The sequence below is a fragment of the Eleginops maclovinus genome, chromosome 12, assembly GCF_036324505.1.
Source record: "Eleginops maclovinus isolate JMC-PN-2008 ecotype Puerto Natales chromosome 12, JC_Emac_rtc_rv5, whole genome shotgun sequence".
In the NCBI taxonomy this organism is placed as follows: domain Eukaryota; kingdom Metazoa; phylum Chordata; class Actinopteri; order Perciformes; family Eleginopidae; genus Eleginops; species Eleginops maclovinus.
Window position 1 is genome coordinate 22,948,324 of NC_086360.1, and position 16,254 is coordinate 22,964,577.

General features: G+C 42.9%; 2 protein-coding genes and 1 long non-coding RNA gene across 4 annotated transcripts in view; 2 read left to right on the plus strand and 1 right to left on the minus strand.

The window, feature by feature from the left end:
- Positions 1-16,254, plus strand: part of coro1ca (coronin, actin binding protein, 1Ca) — a 35,192-nt gene that overhangs the window by 10,949 nt on the left and 7,989 nt on the right. For both annotated transcript variants that reach the window (XM_063897037.1, XM_063897036.1), the window contains 2 exons: positions 1,280-1,479; positions 15,461-15,583. In XM_063897037.1, the coding sequence (XP_063753107.1) occupies positions 1,282-1,479; positions 15,461-15,583 (321 nt within the window). In that variant the 5' untranslated portion in view covers positions 1,280-1,281. The remainder of the gene's footprint in view (positions 1-1,279; positions 1,480-15,460; positions 15,584-16,254) is intronic.
- On the plus strand, positions 7,474-12,177 carry LOC134873427 (uncharacterized). The gene is made up of 5 exons (XM_063897019.1): positions 7,474-8,555; positions 9,240-9,821; positions 10,044-10,187; positions 10,337-10,589; positions 11,065-12,177. Exons 1-5 carry the CDS (start codon positions 7,863-7,865, stop codon positions 11,727-11,729), a joined length of 2,337 nt encoding a protein of 778 aa, XP_063753089.1. The 5' UTR covers positions 7,474-7,862; the 3' UTR covers positions 11,730-12,177.
- Positions 9,615-12,307, minus strand: LOC134873451 (uncharacterized). The gene is made up of 2 exons (XR_010166958.1): positions 11,193-12,307; positions 9,615-10,513 (listed from the first exon to the last, which is right to left on the minus strand). It is a non-coding gene; the product is annotated as an uncharacterized LOC134873451 (long non-coding RNA).

A 16,254-nucleotide genomic window follows, 5' to 3' on the forward strand; every position in this document is an offset into this window, starting at 1 on the left:
CATACAAGCGTTTCTCGCTTACATTCATCCTTTCTCTCTTGCTGTTGCTCTGTATCACTCTCTCTCTTTTACACACACACACACACGCACACACACACATATTCACAATGGAAACCACCTCCAGAACATATCCCACATCCTGCGCTGCTCTTTTATCATGTTGGTGATTCAGGCTAGGAAACTGTTACCATGTGCTTTGCCGAAAACTAAAAGATGGAAGGGTTTTCACAAAACCAAGACTGCTTAAGAGGGTTGTAGGTCAGATTGGACCTTGGTTCTGTTGTTATTTTTTGTTTTTTTAAGATGTTTTTTTGGGGGGCTTTTTGCCTTTCATTGGATAGGACAGTGGAGAGTGACAGGAAAGTGGGAGAGAGAGTCGGGGTGGGATCCAGAAAGGACCACGGGTCGGGAATCGAACCCGGGTCGCCGGCGTACGGTGCAGGTGCCCCAGCCAGTTGCGCCACGGCCGGGGCCGGTTCTGTTGTTTTAACTGAATCTCCCCAGCTCTCCGTCAACCTTGGAAGTGGTCTGTTATTTTAGGCGAAGCATTTGGAGCTTTTGAATGGGCTTGTTTTTTCAAAAGTCTTCTGCCAGCATATTCTTGTCCTGGTAAGTTTTAGTTCAACCGGCTACAAAGTCTGGTTGTATCGGGTATGTCTATCTCCCACCTGGGACACATGAGAAGCGTGTTTCAGATGGTTATTAATGCAGAGGGGAAGATTATCAACCCTCTTTAGTTTGTTTGTTTGTTATTGTTTTGCTTCATCTTTGTGAAATAGGAACATTTGAAACCCCTTTAAATGTTTGGGTGAGTAATAGGTGCCTCATAACCATAAGATAAGATAAGAATTACTTTATTAATCCCAGACTGGGAAATGTTTGCCTTCATGGGATAAGTATTTAACTCTACATGCTTTCTGTGTGATCACAGGGGTGAGGAAAAACCCGCATGGCTTGAAAAGATCATATTCTTTCACTGTTCTTCCCCAACAGAGGAATTAAGGGCAGCATGGCAAAAGTGACGCTGGAATTGTTGGCACCACATTGCCCAGACATTTCAGGGACACCCTTAGTGTGCCTAGCAGTAATGGCCACGCTAAGAGTGAAGAAACCAATTACATGTTGTGGGGGGAAAAAAGCTTTGCTGCCGTATTGTGTTCTCAAATATTTCAAGTAGCTCTAGAAGTCCTTATATTGGTTCATGTTACGGCTCTCTATCCTATACCTTGTGACCCTAAACTTCTAACTAGCTAATGCTACAATCTTCTTCTCTGCACAGATATGAGTCGACGAGTTGTACGGCAGAGCAAATTCCGTCACGTGTTTGGCCAGGCGGTGAAAAATGACCAATGCTACGATGATATCCGGGTGTCAAGGGTCACATGGGACAGCTCCTTCTGCGCAGTCAACCCCAAGTATGTTGCCATAATTATTGAAGCCAGCGGTGGAGGAGCCTTCCTCGTCCTCCCTCTTCACAAGGTAAGTGTATCATGTCGTAGTCGTTAATGCCACAAAGAAAACTAGAGTGCGATAAACAAAATGTGTAGGCAATGTTTGCATTTGCACCTTTTTTTTCAGTAGCACAATGCTGCCTAACGATGCTTTGGAGATCGTTTGTATTGTTTACTCGGAGTGTTTACACTACTTTGTCTCAATGTGTTGTTAATTGTGTACACGAGTGACAATTCTCAGTTTGGTGTGTGTTCATCCAGAACTCTGTGTGTGAGGGGAAATTAACATCTATTTTTTGAATCAACAAACCTCTCCTACAATCTATTTGGTTACCACGAACACGTAAACAATCAAGGGTTTCCTTTTTCCATGTTTTGTTTACAGTAGATAATAATTTGCATTGAAAACTTCGCCTCTTGAACTGCTGGCTCTTGGTGTCAGTGTACCACAGGCCTAATGTTTGCCTGAGTTGTTTTATACACCCTCATATGTACAACAGAAACTACTCCAAAGCCCTGGAGCGAACAGTCTCCTGATCCTTGCCTCCATATAAGGAATCACTCCAACTACAACTACTTTTGGTTTGGCAAGACGGCATTTGAAGACTGTTTAACTGTAAACAAGTGTGTTTTACCCCTGCTGTCATAATTGGGCTAATTAAGGTGCAATAGAGATCACACTGTATCCCACAGGGGGCTATGGCCTGTCCCCAAGAGAGCCCTTGGGTGCCATTATGCTTGATGGTGGTGAATTGCTAGCTGTTGTTTCTGTTTGGCAGCTCTTAGCAATAGCCAAGTGGCAGGTCCTGACACTGAGTGACATAAGTACTGCAATACTGTTGACAGTTGTAACCTGGGCCTGTAATTAGTGCACAGCAGTACACGGCCATGTCATCTGAGAAGGCTCTGGCATAGGGGACCGGATCCTCAGGCCTGTCATCGCACAGCTTACACCTCTCAGCACCTCGTTCAAAACAGGACTTGTAGTGGTGGGCTGCAGGCTCCACCAGTTTCACACCCCTGCTGCCCTCCTCTCTCTGTTGGTTCCAATGAGCTGCCCTCTGCATGCCTGCCATATCCCAGTAAACTGTATGGTGTGTGTGTGTCTACCGAACAATTTTAGACCACTGAAATATAAAGTCGTAAGACACTGAGGTCTATATCTGCAGAGCGAACCTCAGGCAATTTCCTCTCGAGTGACAGATTTAAAAAGCGTTTTTAGATCTTCGCTCATACAGACTGCGGGCGTGACTAATGCTTCAGATTTAGTGTTTTCCTCATTTTCAACAGGCCATGCATTCAGACACTGGAGCTGAAAGGGGAAGGCCATGTTGTTTAAGACTAGTAGTGTGTTAACTGTGTATGTATGTTATACTTTGGACAGTGTGGCCAGTGTGTACTCCCGGAAAACCAGTTCAGCAGCCCAGCATACAAAGAGGAAGTTTAGCTGTTGGGAAATTAGAACAACAATCAATTTGGATCCTAAATAATGGGAATTGTTCTTTCTACCATGGTATTCCCAAGTGAATTTTTATGACAACGTTGGTCCATCTGGAAATCTCAGCATAGCCCCAGCTGGCAGTGCAGGTCTCAAAAGTGGGGCGAGCCTGTCCCATGCAAACGGTATGATTAGAGCACACTGCAGTGGTTCAGCAAAACCGAAAGGGGTAAAAGACCATTTTTAATAAATTGAAGGAACAAGGCTTGTATCCTCATGCATGAAAAATAATTAAATGATTTGAATATGAATCATAATGCGTTTCCATTTGTTGTTGAGCTTTGTCTGATGTAGATACTGCTCTAAACCTCACCTGGTCCTCATTTCATTTTTGTTTCAAGGGCACACATCCCCTAAACCCCACCACCCCCACCCCTCTCCATCCCTAATGTGAGGGTGCATCTGTCCGGCTCACCCATCTGCCCGGGCTGTGTTGCTCCCAGTCTCTGTGGGCAGCCAGCTGCTCAGGGCCTTTGTCCCACGCTTACTCCCAGCGCAGCCCTTTGTCATTACCACACTTCTGCTGGGGGGAGGCAGAAAGTGTGATGATGCTCCTTCCCCCTTTTACAATTAACCCATATGCAACTGGGCACTGTCTTTGTTGAAGTGATGCAATAACGGGAGGAGGAAGAATTGCTGAAATGATTACACTTCAAAAAAGGCATTGTAGTCTCCCTCTGCTTTTTGTGTTTATAAATGGCTGGAAGAGCCTCTCTTGGAGTTCAGAGGTCGATGTCATGGCTCTGTGACTTGACTTGAGGTCTGAGCCTCATTTTAGGTTGTCGACCAATAGAGCCGATGCTTTGTGTGACTCAGGAGGGTGAGGTTAGTGCGGCAGGCCGCTGTGACTCAGCACAGCCACGGGTATTGTTGCTTCCTCCTGTCAGAACACAGGGATTTATAGAGGGCATCAGATGTCCAGCTCAACACATGTCATTCCCTTGCCTCATGCTTTCAATCTCCTCCTTTCTCTTTCTTAGCAGGATGCCTGCTAATTTATTCCCTGATTTCCATATGAAGGAAGCGGTGGGAGTGAATGCAGCTAGCAAGTGTTCAGTGAAACATTCCTGATAATTCCTCTCTGTCTGCTCTGTTTATGAGAATGGAAGTCTCAGTAAATCATTACTGTGATTCTAACTATAAATCCCTCATTCAATCTGTGTAAGCATGCCTTTGTTTAGGATTCCACGGTGTCTTTCCTGTTTTTAGCCGTCAGCATTTTATTTTCCGTGCAGACTGTTCACTTTGTCAATTGTTAGCATCTTTCATTTCCTCTTCTCTCTTTTTTACTTTTTAAGATTGACCTTAACTGCAGCCATAACACACTACATAGCACATTGCTTAATGTAGATGGCATGTTCCGCAATCAAACGCTGCTTCTGTACTGAAAGGTTGATCAGATGTGGAGTGTGTATTTGATTTGGATTCATTCCTTCAAAGCACCATTCATCCAGTGCGCAACCTCTGCTGTTAGTAATCCCTGGGTGTGCACGTTGACACAATAATTCTGTTCTGTCTCTCATGCACCAGTTAGGCTGCTAACTAAGCTACGCTCTCTGTGCTCACGAAAATACCCCTGGTTGTGCATGCTATCCAGGGTCTTTCCCCATACTTTGGTCAGCTTGTGTTCCAAGACCTCTATGCTGCTCAGTTGCCTCTGCCTTTGCCGCCTCTGCCGCTCAGTCCTGCTGACTGCAGATTTTACCATATATGGTCATTCACTGCTCCCTGCCTGACAGGCTTCCAAGACCATTTCCTCCCTGCCTTGCTATTGGCTGCTTCATGCAGTGTCGGCACACATGTGAATTCTGGGATAGGCTGAAATATGAAGAGCGGCCAGGATGAGAGAACTGGGTTGAAGTCAGATGTTGTCTGTGTCACAGAAGCACTCACTGCATCCAAGTGCCGTATTAGAATAATTACTTTAATGTGGTAGTCTGTATGACTGCTGGTATCCTGAATAATATGTATAATCTATGAATACAGAGCCGAATGAATGGTAGCTCTTTTAAAACAAAGCAGACTTCTTCTTTTTGCTCAATTCCAGCAGATGGTGTCTGCAGTGCCTTTTCAGTCATTGGATGCTTGATAAGAGCAATTCACACACAAACCACCGTTGCACACAAATTCCACATAGAATCAGCTTCAGGAGGCTGCCTTTCATATGTACCAAATGCTTTCTGTAGATAAATGTTCTTAAATGCCAATATCAATATCTCCTCAGTGCAGTGTTAACAAAGAGAGGACACTTAATGACCCTTCATTAGATTTCTTGTCTTAGATGTTACATGGACCTAATCACTACTGATCCTGTATCATCACCAGCCAGGGCCGTTCAGTTGCCTGTGAGCACATAGCTTGTGCTGCAGGAGCACTTAGATACTTATAACAGATGTGGTTTTAAAATCTAAGCTGCTCCAAATAGTTCCAAACTGGCAGCAGAGCAACCAGTTAAGTAGTAGTAAATAGCAGACTTGTCTTAAATGCTATCTGGAGTTAATCTTATGACATAGTTTCACATAGTTTTCCCTAGCTACCAGGAATATACGGTGCATCGGTGGCACATCTCCGTATAGCTTTCTCTGCTTGCTCTATATTTAGCTGAGGTTGTGCTGTATTGTTCCTGCCCTATCATACAGACAGAGACTTATAAAGGTGGAAATTTCCATGGAGCTCTGAGCAGCACTGGACAGCATGCAGACCCTTTTAGTGGTGTGCATGTGTGAATCACATGTTGAGCTGCGAGGAAAGGAAGTGTGCAGGCCTCTTGTGTGAATGAAAAGAATGTCCTCTGCTGCCTTGAGGGATGTCGCTCATCCATTTTTGTTCTGTTCCAGTCTTTGTATCTATTGCTGTGTGATTCACTTATTTTGTGCAGTCTTGCTTGTTGCTATGCAACTGGTTGTTTTCTAGGCGTCAGACATTCCTCTCGAAGGATACAAATGTCTGTAGTGTGTAGTTATGGACTTGTTAGGTATTCAGCTGCTGACTTTAGCCCCTTGCTGTTGGTGTGGGTGTTTTTTTTCTTTCTTGCATTAGTGCAGTTGAATTCATGTTTTTTTGGTTCTGGACAAAGTCCTTTTCACGTTGTCAGTCTTGCGACGCACACTTTCTATACCTTATAGGCTTGTTGCCTTGGAGATGATTTTCCTGCTTAGCTGGTTTAGTCTGTTTAGGGCCAAGTGTTCTGAAAGTGTAAGGTTACTGACGGACCTATGTAGCTGTTCACCTGCTCGCCAACATCTTCAGTCTATAGTAAGATTGAAGACGTCATGAAGTTCCCATTTGTCCAGCAGTTGCATAGATCTGTGTCGTGTGTGACCCAACCTCAAGACGTTTCATTCGTCAACCCTTGTGTTAGTTAATGTCATCTATCACCGTGTCTCTGCCTCTCCTCATCTCTTTATGCTTGTGGTATGTGCATGACATTCTGGTAAACATTTTAGTTCAAATGCCTGATTTTTAGACACATACAGACTTGCGAATGAGCCTCAAGCTCTTCTTTTGAAAGGGACAGAAGGGAGAATGCAACAAGTTGCCACAGGTTGACTGTCCTGCACTGCTCTGCCTGTACCTCATGTGCAGCTATGGTTGTTGTTTTCAGTGAGACTGTTAATTGTCATAGCAAACAGCTACAAGGATCCATGCAACCTGCGTTCCTGCCTCATGTATTCAGATGTTAATGCAGGCTCGAGGCAAATAACACACTCTAAATTCCTAATTGTGTATATCAGACCTGAGCACCGTTAACACCTCAAAGAGTGCTACATTTGACACCCTCGCGCCCTTCTTGCTCACATTGGTCATACCCTTAACAGAGCTGCCTGGGGCCGAGGTGAGGAATGTGAAGAACGCCTTGCTCTCTGGTCAAACTGTCGGGCTCCTCTGCCGAGTTCGGATTGATCAGGAGGTCGACCCCAAAGGGCTTAGCTAAAGAGTTTCATGGTTTGCAAATCTACCGTAGAAGCTACAATTTCTATTCGTTTCTAGTTTGCACAGGTGACCAAATAGTGCTGATGGAAAACTGAGAGTAATGCAAGAGGTTGTGTTGGCATATTTGCAGCATGCCTGAACCCGAGTTAACATGTGGGATGTGCTGTGAAATCTCTGAAGTGTCAGGGTTGACATGCTGAGTGCTTGGCTACCGTAGGCGATCTTAATCTCTGTGAGCTCTGTCATCCAGGCCTCTGCATGGACAGTTACAAAACACTAGTGTATGCTGATCATAAGTGTTCTATTCATATATTTCAAATGTTGTGTTTAGGCAAGAATAGCGAAGTCTGCGTCTGAAATAGTCAACGCCAGGTCACTTCTGAGATATAGATAAATACGTTTGATGGTACGTTAGTAGTTAACCGTGGAAATGTCCTCGGCTGGCAGCAGTCTACTCCCTCCTTCTCCTACACACAAGCCAGAAACTATGTTTGTATGTCAGTTTACAGCATTATTGTAGCCAAGTAAACGAGTTTCATTGAATCTGCCTTGTGTAACATCCACCCATTGGTGTTGTATCTTATTAGTCAGGGTACCCGCGAGGTCTTAAAAACGTGAAAAAGTCTTAAATTTAGTTTTCGTAAATTAAGGCCTTGAAAAGGTATTGAATTTTGTTCACAGGTCTTAAATTTTGTTCAAAAAGTCTTAATTTTCATCCACCTCCTTATTTGATACGGCGCCACAACATGTATTTTTTTGTTCGTTGTTACAGCGAATCTTAGAACACCCAAACGTTGCATTTTAGTAGGTTACATCCTAAATATCAGGCAACCTGTACCGATTCATTGTAAACTGATTGAGACGCTGACACCCCCCTCTGCATTGCATTGTGTTCTCTTTGGTACAGTCTTTGAGTTCGCGCGAAGTGAAATCCGAAAAAAATGTGTTGACATTAAAGTAGGCTACTCTATTTGCTAGAGATGGGCAAATGTCGGTTCAATCCGTCGTGGGTACACGACGCTAAGTATAACTGGGTTCAGCCTGTGCCAGGGAATGTGTGGGAGGCACAGTGTACTTTATGCAGAAAAACCTTCAAACTTGGGACCATGGGGCATATAGCCTTGAACTCCCATATGAAGAGTGCTAAGCACACAAAATTGGTTGAAGTGCGTTCGAGCCAGGCACCGATAGCAACTTTCTGTGTGCCACCTTCAGTGCAGTCTACCTCCGTGGCTAGCGCTACACCACTGCAGCAGGTACCACTGTCAGGGTTACTGTGCGGGTCAACACCAACTCTGCAGGCAGAGGTAATATGGACTCTTAGGACAGTATACGAACACCACTCCTACTCCTCCAATGAGGGCATCACCGATGTATTCAAATGCATGTTCCCTGACTCTCAAATCGCGGCAACATTTTCATGCGGGAGCAACAAGACAGCGTATCTTACGAAGTTCGGTCTCGTCCCTTTTATCAGTAAGGAGCTCACCGAGCAGGTAAACCAGGCTGTTGGTTTTGTGCCAATGCTGGACGAAAGCCTCAACAAAAGCACAAAAACCAAACAGCTTGACATCCATCTCCGCTACTGGGACGGTGACCGTGTTCGATCACGATATTTTGGCTCGCAGTTCATGGGCCATGCAAAGGCGGTGGACCTTCTCAGTAATTTCAAGGTAAGTTGCTACAGATAACATTTCTGAAGAATACTTAATAAAAGATAATTCAATATGTAATCTAAAGGTAAAACAGGGATGTTTTGAAATTAAAGTCCATATAGGCAGAGCATATCCGTGCTACAGAGAGGCTCTGCACAAGAGATAAGCTAGGCTACTTTATGAAATGGTAAACAGGGCTGTACAATTATTCCCATGCTAACTTCAGAGCCCGCGCTAATGCGCTACTGCCATCTAGAGGAAATCGTTTTTGTCAATATTGAGTCATCACGTTTTCTTAGTTGCTTACCGTGCATTACCTAGATAAGAATTGCAATTCTTAAAACAACTGAGCTGAACAAGTTATTAGCAATTTGTCTAGTATAGTTTTGTTAGTAACTTTTCACACAGTCTGGCAACAAACTGCAAGAATAGCAGTACTGTGGAATAATGAATAGGCCTTCTATAATCTTACACAGTAATATGTAGTCTATTACTGTTAAGACTGACAAAATGTAAAACAAATAAAAACATCTGTTGCCCTTTCATATGAAAATGTATATAGTGTAAACTGTTATATCAGCAACTTGTTCAATCCAATATTCCCCTACCCAAAGCATGATACAAATGGTTATAGAGCACTTTTATATTGTATGACAGAATACTGCAAAGGTGTTTGAATTTTGTTTCTGATATTTCTTGTAGGAGTGTTTACGTGACCTTGATTTGAGGAGGATGGTCTCTTTGTCCATGGACGGACCCAACGTCAATTGGCGTTTTCTTGAGATGCTGCAGACGGAGCATGCTGAGCATTTTGGGGGTGCCCAGTTGGTTGTAGTGGGAAGTTGTGGGCTACACACTCTACATAATGCTGTCAAATGTGGATTCACTGAGTGGCATATGGAGAAGTTCTTAAGAGCTCTTCATACTATTTTTCACAATGTGCCAGCAAGAAGGGAGGATTTTTGCAATCTTACAAAGTCCAAAACCTTTGCTTTGCCTTTCTGTGGTCACCGCTGGATCGAGAACCTCCCAGTAGTGCAGAGAGCCATTGAGATCTGGCCTGACATGAAGAAATATGTTGATGCTGTTACAACCAAGAAGCTCCCAAACCCTGGAACGTCTTCTTATGACACCATCGAGGTGGCAACCAAAGACCCTCTTATTTTGGCAAAGCTGCATTTTTTCATGGCAGTTTCACGAAGTGTGACACCCTTCTTGACAAAGTATCAAACGGATGAACCTGTGCTTCCATTCTTTGCCAATGACTTGGCTGAATTACTGAAGGTAAGCTGAATCTTTTAAGTGAATCTGTGTGAATATATGTCTTTTTATTTAACATCATCTCTTTTCATTACAATAAGACTACTGCTGGTTGATTTGGGCCAATATGTGACCACAGACTACATCTATATAATCAATTTCAAATAGTTCAAGTGTATTGTGACAATGATGCTACTGTGTCCCAAAGACATTTTCATTCTCGGATATGTTTTCCCTGTTTTGTAGAATTTGCTGAGGCGATTCATCAAGCGAGAGCTACTGACTGATGTCACACCTCAGCACTTGGTACGGCTTGATGTCACTGACAAGCAGTCGAGGGTGCATCCAAAGGCAGTGGACATCGGCATTGGTGCAGAGACTGCCATAAAGGTATTCTGGAAATAATCATGGCCGACAAGTAGGCGTTTCACAAAATTGCAATTTGGTGGTTAAAGGGAAAGAGCAAGGAGAGTTGTGTTGTAAACAGTTGTGTTGTAATCAGGGACAGTTCACTTCAGCTATTCCTTATTCATCCTTAGGAACTCCAACAGCGGAGTAAATCCTCAGAGGAACTTTCCATCCTACATTTTCAAAACCAATGCATGGAGTGTCTATCCAAAATGGTCCAGAAGATTCAGGAGAGGAGCCCTTTGAAGTTTCCGATTGTTAGACAATTAACTTGTCTGAACCCAGCCTTTATGTACAGCAACCCTGAACTGTGTCAGAAACAGATGAAGAGCATAGTCAGGAAGTTTCTACAAGACAGACAGTTGGATGGAGGAGTTGCTGCTGGTACATATTCATACATTATTTTATTGATGAGGTCTAAACATAAGCATACAATTTACTAATGTAATACCTGTACGTAAGGGATAAAGAACATCATGGTATTCTTGTATCAAAAAATACTGCATGTTCAAAGTGGTAGCACAGGCGTTACACCTCAAAGTGCATTATTTGTTTTATCTACGAATGCAGTTCGTTATCCTGATTATGCCATTGTTGTCATGCCATTATAAGTTAGAATAATGCTGTGCAGTGCATAGCACTAAGTGTATTGTAACACTCTTTAATGTGACAGTTCATTGAAGCTTCCCAATGCGGCCGATGGTCAAAAAATAGGAACTACGTAATAAGAATTATAACATAATGCATATGCTAACACAGCACAATAGGACATTAGATCAAGCAGTCGTATGAATAATAATATATTACTGATATTGTAGCTATACATTTATTTGAATGCTCTTTCATCCACTCTTCTTAGGTGATCTGATCACCCAGAAGTTCTCAGAGATGCTGTCCGTGGAGGTCCGAACTGAAGAATTTCAGTCCTTCCAGCCATTCAAGAAAAGACTGGATGTCTTTCTAAGCAACATCATCAGTGAGACCTACCCACAACTTTGGTCCTTTATCCAGAAGCTTCTACTTCTATCACACGGGCAGGCAACAGTTGAGCGGGGCTTTTCGGTGAACAAAGAAATTGAAACTGCTAACATTCACGAAGACACCGTTGTAGCGCAGAGAATCGTCTGTGACTACATCTCTCTCCATGGAGGGGTTACCAAGGTCCCCCTCACGCCAGCCCTGCTTTCCTCGGTCTCATCTTCCAGAGCAAGATATAGAATTCATCTTGAGACGGAGAGAAAAAAGAGAGAATCTCAAGCAGAGTCAGAAAAACGAAAGGCCATTGAGGAGAACCTGGAGCAACTGAGAAAGCACAGAAGATCCATCAAGGAGGTAGCCGAACATCTGCTCAGGGATGCTGATAAGTTGGCAGACCAGGCTGAAGCCAAGCAAGCAGGCAGCAAGATGGCGGAGCTAATAGCAAAATCGAATGCCTTTAGAAGGAGCCACAAGGAAAAGATGGCTGAACTCATTAAACTGGACGAACAGATTGCTGCCAAAAGAGCTGAGCTCCAAAAGCTGTAGGATCTATTGAAATGCACACAGGCACACCCACAGACGAATGCAGGCACACGCACACACAAACACACACACACACGTACACCCCTCACAGTTATTGTTTTAAATTATTCTGTCTTAGGACTTAAATACAGTGTAGATTGCAACAACCGCACACAGGCACACCCACAGACGAATGCAGGCACACGCACACACAAACATACACACACGTACACCCCTCACAGTTATTGTTTTAAATGGTTCTTAAATTAATGACTTAAATACAGTGTAGACAGGCTGTAGGTTACTTTGGGAAAAAACATCCATACAAAGGCGCACCCACAGACGTGTGCATGTGCATACATGCACTCCTCACACAGTTATTGTGTTTAAATATGGTGAATGTTATGTTGAAGCAGATCTTTGAAAGCTGTTGTCCTCAGAGCATATTGTTCATTAAAGTTATTTATTTGATTGATTGATTGATTGATTGATTTTCAATTTTTTCATTAATACGCATACCAGGGAAGGTGCGACGTTGGTCTTAAATTTTATTGAAAGTGGTCTTAAAAAGGTCTTAAAAAGTCTTAAATTTAAGACTAAAAATCCTGGGGGAACCCTGATTAGTACAGCACCAATTGATTTTGAAATGGTATGGACTGTTTTACAGGACAGAACTGGTTTGAAACGTCTCTGGGTGACATGCATTTTTGTGGGTGTGCACGTTTTAACTCGACTGGGCATGACCTGTAGCACTTTGGAGCCTTTTTAAATGGGAGGTAATAAATGCACTGTTAATGAAGAAACTTAAGCGTCTACTTTTAAGCTAGTCTTATCTCTGCAATCACTTCGCTCTTTGTTGGAATTGTTAATGCTGTTCCTGTTGCTACACCTGGTCATCAGTGTGTGTCCTTCCTGCTTAAATCACATCCTGTTCCTACTGTCTTCAGGAAGTCATGTGCAGAGAAAAAAGTCTGGTGAACTCTGTTGTAATACTTGCTTACTATGCTCGGATATCATGAACGCTTCATAATGCAAATATTTCTTGTTGTGTGCTCACCCAAATCAACATTTCAAAACGGATTCATTGGGCGAGGTCACCAGTCTCATACTTAGTGGGAATGTTATCTGATACTGGACGGTGGGTCATAAATCCATATTGACATCAGTGTCAAAGTCTGCTTCTTCTTTTTTTTTTTACACAGGGTGTGTTCAGCAGTCAGGATGAGGTTTAGACAAGATCTTGTGATTTTCACATACTACACACACGCACGCAGAGTTCATTCTCATATACACTGGACTTTGATCACCAAACTTGGAGTTGGAGAATGTGTCACAGCCCAGCTCTGTCCGTCAGGTGACTGCATGGTTACAGGCCTAATATTTTCATACAGCACTGAGTGGCTTCCTGTGATTTGTACCGATGGCCAGCCGTCGGGCTGTGCTGTTAACTTACGCATGTGTTCTCAACGAATATGAACACCACTGAGGGGTGAATCTTGCTACTGGTGATATCAGTCACACCACTCTGGATGTGCACTGTAACAGCAGCAGACTTGAAGTGCCCTCTGCTCTTTATCTGCTGTACCAGAGGCAGAAAATGTCTAAGAGCCGGAATGCCTGAGCAACATGACACTCGTATCCGGGACCAGACTGTGCCTCCGAGGCCGAGATCACCATCCTCCGTTCGCCTCTGGCTTTTTGTTTCGTACTCTGTGTTGTTCTAGGGAATGTGGATATTGATTCATGAAAGACTCCAGATTCTTGCCATTCTTAGAAACTAGCAAACATCATTTTTTACACAGAAGGACCTTTTTAAACCTATACAGTCAGTGTTGTCAAGCATGGTCACAAATAACCAGTGCACAGTGTTGTTTGGTAAACAGTTGAGGATTTTATTTGCTTAAAAAAATGGAAAAATGTCAATTTCTTGCGCTTCTGAAATACTGAACATTGTCACAGTGTGCTGCAGACGGTGAATTACACGTACTTTCTGTATTTATCTCACACTCTCCTCTTTTTGAAAGCTTAAAGATGCATGTAATCACTTGGCTGCTAAAGCCATAATGTACAATTTGGGTTGAGCGTGGTCTCTGAGCCGTGGATCTGTCACTTTACTCACACCAGTAGCCCTGCCTTCTGTGGCAAGGTCTCACTGACTATAGAGACAGTTAGAGCTTGTTTACCCCTTACCTGTTTGACTAAATGAAATAAATGTGGCTTGGTGTTTTATAAAGGTATTGTTAGACCAACTGGTGCTGGTTTGTTTAATGTCCACAGTAGGTGGAGAAGCTATAAGTTGTAAAGGGAGAAGACGAGGCTAAGAAGTATCTTTTTTATAAACGAGAAATGGACTGAAGAAAAGGTCCAAAACGAACGCAAACAGATTCATAACACTTTTGATGTGTAGTCTACTATCACTGTGAATCATGCTTGTATCTATTGTTTGGATAAACATTAGTAATTACTTTGAGTTCTGTTTTCTTGAGGTTAAAGTCGTTTCGTTGAAGCTCTTGCTCATTACTGAGTTTACACATTTGGGATTTTAGTTGCTCTTCTCAAGCTGTTATGTTTGCAATACTCTGTGTAATGGCTGAATAGCTGTGGGCAGTGAGTGGTGTTTTTTCTTGTATTAAGGAAGCCATCGTGCTTTAAATAGGGCTCCAACAGCAGGACTCTTTCCACATTAAGTGACCTCATCCCTCCGGCCCTGCGGTGGTACTTGAAGTCAACACAGACCAGGGTGTGTCTCAGACACCCATCCACCACAGCATGGGTTTGTTGGGTCACCTGGTTTCCTGGCTCACACGGTTCACAGCTAAAATCCTGCTGCTTATAGGAGGATAGAGAAGGATGTGCAGTATAACTGAGGGTTGTTTTTGTGCATCACAAATGCATTTGTAGCCTTCCGGTCCATTAGTTATATAAGCAGGTTATGTAAAGTGCACAGTTTAGAGTTAGATACAGCGTTACCATTTTAAAGTAAGGAGATGCTGTGGAAAACTAAGCATCTGTTGGAATGTGTCTACTGTATAATGACGTCACCAGTAATACCTTTTCTTAATTACTATGCTAGGGCTAAATCTAATCTCAGTTTGCTTCTATGCAGCACTGATGAAACCCTAGCTTCTTTTTTGGCTGAGCGATGACATTGCTGGCTTTAAGCAGTTTGTCTTAAATTCAAAAATGAAATGTTGTCCGCAGCATTTGGCTGTAGTTTTTGTGGGACTGGGGTTTCCCCTCACATCTGAATAACGTTCTGAAGCCATTTATAAAGTGCTTCCACCCGACTGGGGGGAAATGTGGGATCAAATGTATGATGTCATGTTGTTGAGTAATCTAATCCAAAATCGTTTCCAATATCGGTTTTTCGGTCTTCAAACTATGTTGTTACATGAGATTGGTTCTGCTTTCTTTGAATTTACTCATCAGTTTATCCAAGTGACTTTGAAATAGTGAAATAAAAAAAACGTTTTTAATGGAAATCCTTTTCAAACTGCCATGTTATCAATTCTTATTCTCAGTGCAGGCTCCGTTGCACTTAATTTACATTTGAATGACAATTGGATACGTTTCATTTCCCCTTTTTTTAATAAAAATAATATATAGCATGTTTGAGGTTGATCATGTAGCTAGGATTTAGAATATGTTATCGACGTTTCAAAACACGCTCACTCCTTCAGCTTAGACAATGTTCTTAGTGCAACAGCCCACTAAGACTAATCTCATTACTCTGTTGTTTACCTTTGTCTCTACAGACAGGACGCATTGACAAATCCTACCCCACAGTGTGTGGACACACAGGGCCGGTGTTGGACATCGACTGGTGCCCCCACAATGATCAGATCATCGCCAGCGGCTCGGAGGACTGCACAGTGATGGTGAGGTTTGCCACACCCTTTGCACCTGAACTCAGACCTCTTAATTGTGAAAAAATGCAACACACATTCTCGGGCTGATAATTGACAAGAGACTACATGCCTTTATTGCGAAAGGCCCGGCTGCAGTAACGACGAGATGGGTGCAGACCTCACCCTCTGGATTAGATTAGACTCAAATATGTGTTGTAGGAATCAGAGCTGGGGAATGATTTAGCTGTTTATTGAGCTGAGGTCACCGACTTTTTTGAGACTGTAGTTGTACGTTCCTCCATATGTCCTTATTTGGGCCTTGAAGGGGCTGAGATAAGTGTGCTGCCTGTTTATGTTTGCTGCTACCACTTCCTCACCTGAACGTCCTGACTTCCTGTTAAACCCACTGTGAATCAATGCCATATTTAGTTCATGTGTGCAGAAGTAAAGGTCATATAATGAACCATCAATGGTTCCTCTCTTCATAGTATTTGATATTGAAAGCGAACATTCACAGCCTAAACAGGCTCTTGGTGATGTTTAGTTTAGATTAGCGGCAGTGGGTGGTTTATTTGTCGGCTGGTGGAGATATGCACTCAGATTTAGACGTGGCTTCACTCTTTTTATTTTTTTTTATTTGGAATAGGCTTCAATTGTCAAAGCCCAAATAAAGTTTAATGTACAACAACGTTAATCAGCAC

Excerpts from the sequence above, each read along its gene's own strand:
- LOC134873427 (XM_063897019.1), top strand. The coding sequence starts at position 7,863 with ATGGGCAAATGTCGGTTCAATCCGTCGTGGGTACACGACGCTAAGTAT. Across the intron at positions 9,822-10,043 it reads ACTTGGCTGAATTACTGAAG|AATTTGCTGAGGCGATTCAT; the intron begins GTAAGCTGAATC and ends CCTGTTTTGTAG. Across the intron at positions 10,590-11,064 it reads GGATGGAGGAGTTGCTGCTG|GTGATCTGATCACCCAGAAG; the intron begins GTACATATTCAT and ends CACTCTTCTTAG.